The sequence below is a fragment of the Protobothrops mucrosquamatus genome, unplaced genomic scaffold (genome assembly GCF_001527695.2).
Source record: "Protobothrops mucrosquamatus isolate PMUCROS unplaced genomic scaffold, P.Mucros_1.0 scaffold1857, whole genome shotgun sequence".
Lineage (NCBI taxonomy): Eukaryota > Metazoa > Chordata > Lepidosauria > Squamata > Viperidae > Protobothrops > Protobothrops mucrosquamatus.
Window position 1 is genome coordinate 423,541 of NW_015387987.1, and position 10,293 is coordinate 433,833.

Below are 10,293 nucleotides of genomic sequence, written 5' to 3' on the forward strand. Positions count from 1 at the left end.
AGCTGTAAGCCATAATCATCACAGTTATGACACATCACGGCTTGAACTATCTTGCTTTGCATGTAATGAGTCTATCTCATATATTAGGTTCACCTTTTAAGTTGCATTACTGAAATAAATGAACTTTTGCACGATATTCTAATTTTTCGAGTTTCACCTGTAGAGTGCATGTGACTGATCTCACATCCTTTCCTTCTCTATTCACTGGTTCTTGGGTCTTTGCCATGGTTGATGATTTTGCTTTCATGGACAAATCTTCAGTTTGCCATAATTCCCCCCCAGAAGTCCCCACAGAACATTTCAAGATTTCAAAAATTTACTAACTCTGTCTTCAAATAAGGCTTCCCTTTTAACTTTCCCAAACAAAATGTTTCTATCCAATCTATTCTACAATTTAAACAAGGATTATTTTGCTCTGAAACTGGCGTTTTTTTTTTGGGGGGGGGCGGAATACATATGGTGAAGATGCTAGGATGGTTATCAAATAAAGGAATAAAGAAAAAGAAATATAACAATATAAAAATAAATGTTTCTCAGATCCAACTACCAGAAGGTTTATAAGCTATTGTTATTTGTAAAAAAAATGAAGCAAGAAAAAGAATTGTGGCATGAATGACCCATAGTTTGATCACCAGTAATGGTGTTTTGAGTCCTTGGAGGTATTTTCAGAAACAAAAAAACTTATTTTTGAATTGGTTCCACTACGAATCATTTCTGAACATAACCATGATAGAGGTCCCATCACAGATATTAGTCATCAGATGAAAGAATTTATCAAATAAAAGAATATAGTAACATAAAAACAAATTTTTCAGAACCAACTAACAGAGGATTCTCAATTCACTATTATTATAAAGAATGAAGGAAGCAAGAAAAGGAATAAGAAATTATTCTTCCTTCCTTCCTTCAAGATATTTTTGTTTGAAGAATTATTTAAAGAATTGGTTTAAGCTTATTGATTAAAGAATTATTTAAACAATAGGCAAAATTATCCATTCTCAACAGAAGATATATATTGATTTTTCAGCAATGACTCAGAAATTACTTAGATTTTTTTTTTAAGTGCGGGAAGCTCCAGAAAAGAATAATGTCCTCCACCATGATATATAGTAAAAAGGAGATCCATTGAAAAGCATTTTTCCAAGTTCTTGCAAACCCCTCTTTTGCTTGGCCTGGTGAGATATGGTTGTCAAGGCATAGTACAGGATATATCAGGCACAAAGGATCAGGATCATACATTAAGTTGCAGTCTTGCTCAAGACTATACACAAGAATCTAGTCAACTAAAGTTCAATACTAAATTGTCACCAGATAACTGTCAACAAAATTCAAGAGGGGATGGACTTGGACTGTTTGTGAGAAAAAAAACAACTCTATGCTGATGACATGCTTAACTCTGCCTCCCAGCTCTACCTGCTCTTCTCCTACATGATTGGGGTAGGCAATCCATGGTATGTGCACTACAGAAGTTCCACCCAACTTTTATAGCCCTTGGGCCTCAAAAAAGTAATATGCATTATCACAATTGTGGTTAAATTGAACAAAGCACAAAACTTATGAAACTTTTCATTGTTTGGCTGTTTGCATCTGTTAGTGAAAATGCATACAGTATGCTGCCGAACTATCTATACTTTCTACTTTGGGAAACTGGAGAAAACTTGAAATCTAAAAGGGAGGCACATCTTTCAAAAAACACGAGCTGCTGTTGAAAATGACAAACTTTTGTCTCAGTCTTTTTTTTCCCCTCCTCTGATGTCAGGTCATTATATTGAGAACTTTTCTATTCATGCAGCAGGAAGACAGCAATATAACTTGCAGATATAGTGATACCATAATATAATAATATTTTACTAGAGAAAAGAGAAAGTGGATGTGCAGATCCAGTTTGTAAGTTTGGATAGCTTACATGAATATGCAAGTGGATTTCAATTCACGAATAGTTATTGGCTAACTAACTTGTAAAAAAAAAGATGGATAATTAAGAGTAGACAGCATGAAAAGCCCTTGGATCGCTCTCTGACCAATTAGAAGAGAATTGCAACAAGATCCAGGACGACCACTTGCAGTTTATTCAATAAACAATTCATAGCATAACACACAATGAATTGGGTTCTTCTTGCTTTATATATTTAATGCCCAGTGATGAATTTTAGGGTTTTGACTAATTGTGCCCTAGGAAATTTAGTCATGTCTGGATTATGACTCAAGCAATCTATATCCTACTAAAACTCTTGTTCCTGTAACTTTTAACTGGCAGAAATGATGCATCATAAGGCAACAATTTTTGAATCACAGTATCTCAAATGGGCTAAGTTACAGAATGTGTCCAAAATCTGCAACCCATGACTCCCATGGATTTAAAATTTGGCAAATTTGGTAAAACATGTTACAACATAAATCATAAAACATTTTATGACATAATACAAAATCTCATAAAAAATTCCTGTGCTAATGTTTGACTTTGCTATATAGTTCAACAAGGGTTATTTTCAAAGCATGGGCATCTCTGAATGTATCCTAGCATTTCTAGTGAAGGCAGTACAATTTTTTTAAGATTAAAAATCATAATTTTTAACATTTTTAAAGAAAATTGTCAGGTAACATTAGAAGCTTTGTCAAGGAATTGAGGAATCTAGTAAGGAAATATCTCTGAAACAATAACTCAAGAGATCACAGGTTGTCAAGTCTATATACTACTAAAACTCTCATTCCCATAACTGGATGAAATGGTACATCATAAGGTTTTAAATTTTTGAATCAAGATACCTCAAATGGACTAATTTACAGAATGTGTCTAAAATTTGGAATCCATGAGCCCCATGGAGTTGAAATCTGGCAATTTTTCTGTATCATTTTATGACATAAATTATCATAAAATGTTTATGACATAATACAAAATGTTATAAAACATTACTATGGACAACTGAAGCTTGATTGTGTATCCAGTTCAATAAAGGTTAGTTTCAAGGCAAATGCATCTCTGAATATCTCCTTAAACTTTTAAGAACTTTTCCAATGATGACAGTATATTAGAAATTCTCCCATTGTTGAAGGCACTGAGAAATCTCTTATGAAAATCTCTCTCCAATGATGTCCCAATGACGGGTTATTTAGTAATTATTAATATTCTGAGCTTGGACCAATGCCAAGAAGTTTCAAGTACTTTTCCTCAACCATTTCTTTGTCAGATTAATCTATCATACAGAGTTTATTAGAGTAGAGTAGAATAGAGTAGAGTAGAGTAGAGTAGAGTAGAGTAGAGTAGAACAGAATAGAGTAGAGTAGAGTAGAACAGAATAACAGTTGGAAGGAACCTTGGTGGTCTTCTAGTCCAGCCCCCTGCTGGTATAGGAAACCCTATACCATTTCAGACAAATGGTTGTCCAATCTCTTCTTAAAAACTTCCAGTGTTAGAGCAATCATAACTTCTGGAGACAGGTTGTTCCATTGATTAATTGTTCTAACTATCAGGAAATTTCTTCTTAGTTCTAGGTTGCTTCTCTCCTTGATTAGTTTCCATCCATTGCTTCCTGTTCTGCCTTCAGGTGCTTTGGAGAATAGCTTGACTCCCTCTTCTTTGTGGCAACTCCTTAGATATTGGAACAGAGCTATCATGGCACCCCTCATCCTTCTCTTCATTAAACTAGGCATACCCAATTCCAGCAACCCTTCTTTATATGTTTTAGCCTCCAGTCCTCTGTTCATCTTTGTTGCTCTTCTCACTCTTTCTCTGCACTCTTTCACAGTTGTTGCTGTGGAAATAAAATGAAAGGAGACCTCAGAGAATGTTGCTTCGAGTTTTCAGAGGAAAAGGGGAAAAGATATGCAACTAATAAGCCAAAAAAAACCTCCAGTCCTTCCAGTGCCTGCTTCTTCATCAGTCTAGTAGGACTTCCATATCTGGGCTGCAAAGATAGAGAAGACCACTATATTGGCAGCAAAGAGATATTAACAATTTAACTCTTTGCTGCCATTTAGTGATTGTTTGGATCTTTACATGCTATTGACCAGTGCTTTTTTCTAAAAAAAAAAAAAAAGGTGCTGGAACTCACACATGTCATACAACCCGCCTTGCCTACCCTACAAGGTTCCATCCAAAAAAGGTGCCGGAACTCCGTTCTGGGCGTTCTATGAGAAAAAAAGCCCTGCTATTGACCAATGTGGCTGCCATCTTCACAAGCTTAAATATATTGTTCAAGCTTTGCAGTTCCAGTGAGAATCAGCATTCTTACTTATTGTCTGTGTCAGCATGATTCAGAATGCTGAGCCATTTATTGCTCCTAATGGAAAATAACAAAATCTGATTAATCCAATGAATCAAGTTGTGTAGCACATTGTTGGGAATTCTCCGTTCCTTTGGCCAGGACAGACAATACCACAATGGTCCAGTTGCATCAGCAGATTGGATCCAAGAACTGACATATTTTACAAGAAATGCGGTGCTTTTATAGAATCTGATGCAATTCACCATTGTTTGTGTTCAGGCCAACCCAGTCTCCTTGCTTACTGAAGAATAAATTATAATATATTTTTAATTTGATTTCCACAAAATGCTAGTTATTATGTTTCTCTTTTTAGCTTTAAACTCCATGTGGCTGTACAGTCTGGGGGATGAGCTGTCAACTGCTTTTTCCGAAAAATCAAATCAGAATTATCTAATATTGCTACCATGCTATTAAGAAAAAATGCTGAATATTCAGATGTGGACCCAATTGCACTGACTTTGGTTAGCTGAAGAAAGACCTTTGATTTAACAATGGCACAACTTTCTTATCATTTTGCACTTTTCAGTACTTACTAACCAAATCGGGTTGGTCCTGAGTGTTCCAGGACTGCAAATGGATAAAGATAATATTTAGACTTCTCCAAGACATCTATGGTTATTTTTTTAAAAAGGAAAAATACCATCTAAACTAGCCTTTGCTTCATTATAAATATCCCATATACTGTAATTTATGTAGTTTCTCAAAAGATTTCTTCCCCTATGAAAAGAAGCTTCTGCTTTATTCTCAGGATGCTTGACATATTCCTTTTGGTGCTTTTTAAAAAATGTTACTAAGGGGGAGGGGGGCAAGAGTTGCTACTGCTGACATTCTCTTTAGTTACCTAGCTTTCACTTACCTTGAAGTCTGTCTGATGTCCATATTTCCCAATTTGAACAGAGACGTGAAATGAGTTTTCATGGATTTAAAGAACTGTGAGAAACCAGGAGCCTGACAACCACAATAAATGTCACTTATTCTGGCCACTTCATTACTAAAAAAAAAAAAAAAAACAGAAGCAAAAATTGCATTCTATTCATAAGCATTTCAATGAATTTCTCCTTTTAGAAAAAATGAAAGCAAATTAGACTATGAAAAAATATATAGAATAAATTGCATTGTTAATTTGGAAGATAAAGTAGCGCTTCGGTTCCATCAAATAGGAAAAGTTGTCGACTTTTTCCTGACAGCCTTGATATGCCTCAACATGGCAAATGATAGCTCGATTTCATTTGAATCTCATGGAAAAGAACCATGAGTGAACATAATACCTAAACAAAAATAAGAACTTCTAATCTGAGATGAAGAATTTGACAGCAGAATACAAGAACCATAAGCTGATGTTGAAATTCCAGTTCATTAATCCTTGGTCAAAATCCCTAGTTCTGAGTTTTCCTGTTTAGACTTCATTTTTAATCCAAGATGAGTTTCAGCAATTTAAACTTTGGGGTCCTCAGAATTCCATAAATGTAGTTGTATATTTTAACACTATCAAATGAAATGTGCAAATACATTTTCCCTTTGCTGAGACAGCATTAGAGATAAGGGTGTAGAAGGTGATGTTAGGCTCCATAAAAAGTTGCTGTCTACTTAAAAAAAAGAAAAGAAAAGGAAATGTCTGTCATTTCTTTATTTTTGACCAAATTAACCGACATCTATCGATATGGTTGGCCATTTGATTTGGATAACATCTGCAAAATTTCAAAGCAATTGTTTCTTGTGTGGTTATTTGAGAGGAATTGTTAAAGTTTGGAAGTAGTAAAGCAAAAAGATTGTTCCCCCTTTCCAATATTATTTGGAGCGAAGGTGACTCTACCCATATCCCATTCTTGCATATCTTCCACACCGTTGTTTCAGATTAGGCAGGATGCTGGAGAGAACAAAGTAACTTGTTTCATTTGTCAAATTTAATTCCATGTATAAGTTTTGTGGCTTGTTCTTTGCATTGATGAGGATGGCTCCACAAGAATAGGTATGTGGCTAAATTTTGCATCTTGTCCTGAAGTGTGATAAGCACTTTCATATAACCAGTGTTCATGTATATTTGTGTGTGCAAATGCACAAGTGGTCATATATGTGAAATATGTAGATGAAACAAAGCATTTGTGGCAAAGATGCAGAATAGACTGATAACCTGCACAGTGAGCACATTCCAAAGATTACCCAGTGGGGGGTGGGGGAAAGAAACAGTGGCAGGTAACTCAAAGCATTTGTAGATGCAGGTGTGCCATGTAGCATCTTCTCATTTGCCTTCCACTGCTGGACTCCAACCATCTTTCTCCAAGAGCTAACTGATATTTTTGGAGTCCTCCACCAGCTAATCTTTGAGAGAAACACTTGCACGCCAAGTATAACTGGCTGTTGAGATAAGAAAAGCTGGGTCTGGATCATAGTTGAGTTCTGTCTCTCCCCTCCCCCCATTTCTTCCCACTCTATTAATATCCTTTAAAATAATTGGACAGGGAAGTATATCTGTAAAGTAACATTCAATTTCTGCATAGGTGTTGAAAGATATACACTGCCCATTTTTAAATCACACATTTATTTTTAACATTTCTTTGGCAGAGGGAGAAGGTAGGTGTGGACAAAATCCCTTTCCCACAGAAAGTAACACCCACTGACTTGCTCTTTTCCTATGGCTGCAAACTCATCATTGCACAGAGGAAGAAAGCAAGATGAATGTTGGTTGTGGCTGCTCCTTCTTGTTCCTATCCCAACTCATTCATCAGTTTTGAGCAGAGAAGTGAACAGACCAGATGTGACAGTAGGATCAGTGATCTTCTGAAGGTCAATAGCAAATCTCACAAAGCCTATGGGCTTTAGAAGGCAGGTGGCAATTCTTCCCCTGACTGAATACCTGGTTCTTTTACCTTGACAACACTTCTGCTGTGAATCTTGGGGAACAAATGCACTGATAGGAGGCTATTTCAAAGTTTAGCACTTAAATTCAAAGCACTCATACCTGGAAAAAGCTAGTTGTTTAATGTCTCTGTGACACACATTTTTTGTTGCCCACTTTACATACTCAGCCTTCAGAACTGCTGAAAGAATCCATCCATCATTTCCTATAGAAGACTGCAGCAGAGAATGACAGAATTGAAAAGGACTATTTATTTCATCAGGTCCTAACCTGTAAACAGTGCAGAAACCATATTAAAGTATGCCTGGTAGAAGGTTCTTCAGCCATTCTTGAACACAGTGAGTGGGAGACCACTGCCACTTTAAATAATTATGATTGTTGAACTGCTCTATAAAACACTCCTCCACTCAATGACTAGACTATGTCTACCTGTAATTTAAATCTATTATGCTGCCCACTGAACTCTAGAAATACTTTTGTCTTTTGATACTTGAAAAGTGCTCTTACGTCTTCTTTCAATGAGTTTTCACAAACTTAAACACACACTGTTCTGGGATGTTCTTGGTGCTCTCTAACCTTGGATGCTTGCTTGCAGAACCTCTATTACTTAAGTAGCTAACATGATCACTAGCACTGATATTACCTAGTTGGATAATTAAATGTCTGTAAACAAACAACCAAGTTCAGAGAGCACCAAAAACTGCATAGTCCAACCCTAAGCTACAGATATCTTCTTCTGTTGGATATGAAGTTCCTTTTAGGACTTAATTTCCAGTCCCTTTTATCCACCTTGTTGACTTTCTTTACCTCTGTCTCAGTTTGTCTGAATCCTTCTGAAAGATAGCTGGAATTGGGCATAGTATGCAAGGTAGAGTCTGGCAGAGTATAGTAGAATTATTATTTTCAATTATTTGGACATTATATTCTATTCATAAAATTGCTATTGCTTTCTTGGCAGCCATGTCACATAGCTGAATCATATTTGATCAAGATCTTTTTCACACATACTATAACAAAGTTAGGTATCTCCTGCTTCAAATTGTATATTTTTCCATAAGAAGGAAGCTACATTTATCAGTGTTACATTTCATTTTGTAATTTTCAGACCACTTCTTTAACATGTCAAGATCAATTTGAAATTTGCTTTTATCTTCTAAGATGATTAGTTATTCCACCCAGTGTTGTGCTGTTTATAAACAAACATTCCTCTTCATCTCTTATTCCTTGTTCAAGACATGAATTTATTTGTTTTTTGTTTGTTTGTTTCTTTGTTGACTGTTTGATTTATATAAGTTACCTGCTTGATATACAACTCAGGACAGCATAAGTTGAAGAATACTCATTGAAGAAGAAATGTCCTAATAGAATGTATCTGTGTTTGATGCTGATTGACCTTCTTCCAATGGAGGCATATATCTGGAAGAAGTATCATTTTTTTAAAAAATTGGAAGTTACCAATTGTTCTGTGCAAATCTGCTGCTTCAGTAACTGAAGGTAGATGGTATGAATTCCAGGGCTACCTCATTTAGCTAGCTGCTAATAAGAAGAAAGCCCTGGGGGTATGGATCCATTTTCTCCCCAAATGTTTTTAGAATTGGGCATTCTAGGAAATTTAAAATGGTTGCCACCAGCCAGTGAAGTTTTATTATCACCTTTTCCTGTGTCACCCCTTTCCTATGAAATTGCTACCTATGAGACTTTGTTCTCTTTTTTGCCAAATAACAAATTTAGGTCTCCCAGGTTTTTTTTTAAGCAGTAAGAATTTAATTGCATGTAGAGTATCAATGTGAAGTATGCAATCAGTTTTAATGCAGATAAATATTTAGGTTTCAGTAATCAGACATTTGAAAAATTCAAGTTACTTTTTCTCTGGGTTGTATTTGCATGATCTTGATGCTAAATTGGAAGAGATGGAATGTGCAAATAGAGATTTTTTTTCTTGGACTACACGTGATAGTCTTGAGTACATTGTACAAAATAGTATTGTGAGGGTGGTGGGCGTTTCTCTTGTTTCTTGGAACAAATAAATGCTCATTCTTTCCTTGCCAGCCTCTGGAGTCAGCTTTCTTTTTGATGATGTTTTGATTCTATTCTTATTCTTCTTGTGTCAACAGAACCCAAGAAAAAGAAAAAAGAAGGCAAGAAACAGGAGAAGCCACTGGAATAGGGAAGCTATGCTCACCATGACAATGGGACTTCCTTGAATGTAATTGGTTAACAAGTTTCATTGACACCTAGTCATTTTATCCAGAAGTTATTTATAGCTTAATTGTACAATAGGGAAAAATAAGCATACAAATGCACCCTCTTTTCTTTTTTTTTACCCCACTATTGCATTTCTCCAACTTGTTGGTCTTCCAATGAGTCAGACTACAACTGTCATCCATCATCTTTCTGGCTGGACATGATGGGAGTTGTAATGCAACACACCTGGAATGATCCAAGTTGGGGAAAGTTGATATTCTAGTATTTTAAATGTATAATCTTAGTAGCATGTGTAGAAATCTTCAATAAAGGCAGCAATATCATTTAGTACAAGTGTCATTATGTATGAGAAAGTATAGATTCATTTTAAATTCCTCCTTTACTCTGCCAAGTCCACTTTGGTTCTGCATGTTTGTGACTTACATTGGACTCTCAAAGTGTAGCCACTTCTGGAGGGTTCTATGTTGTCATAATGGTCTGGGCAGACAGGCCTTCATATGTATAAAATAGACAGAACTTCCTCCACCAAGTTTTTATGTTTCATAATAGCAAAAGTAGATTTCTATATGCAGGTTGTACCAGCACAGAAATAGCTAACTTAGTTCTAACTTACAGCTTTTAATAAAACATTTTAAAACTATAGTCCATAATGATTTTTTATCTCCTTCCTGAATACATTTACCATTTCAGGGCAGAATTAATTTGTGGTAAGCATAAAAATTCATTTCCACCATTTCAGGTTACTGTTCTGCTATCAAAAATGGAAGAAAAGGCTGCAGAGCCAAAATATGTTTTTCACCCCACTAAGATGGATTGAAGCATTCTTACTCAATGGTGTAACTCCATGATATTATTCAATAGAGGGAGTCTTTGACATACAACAGTTCGTTTAGTGACCATTCAAAATTACAGCGGCACTGAAAACAGTGACTTATGATGGTTTTTCACACGACTGTCACAACATCC

At 35.7% G+C, this 10,293-nt stretch overlaps 1 protein-coding gene across 2 annotated transcripts in view; it reads left to right on the plus strand.

The window, feature by feature from the left end:
* Positions 1-9,954, plus strand: part of PTN (pleiotrophin) — a 90,485-nt gene extending 80,531 nt beyond the window's left edge. For both annotated transcript variants that reach the window (XM_015823391.1, XM_015823392.1), the window contains one exon: positions 9,237-9,954. In XM_015823391.1, the coding sequence (XP_015678877.1) occupies positions 9,237-9,289 (53 nt within the window). In that variant the 3' untranslated portion in view covers positions 9,290-9,954. The remainder of the gene's footprint in view (positions 1-9,236) is intronic.
* The last annotated feature ends 339 nt before the right edge of the window (positions 9,955-10,293 follow it).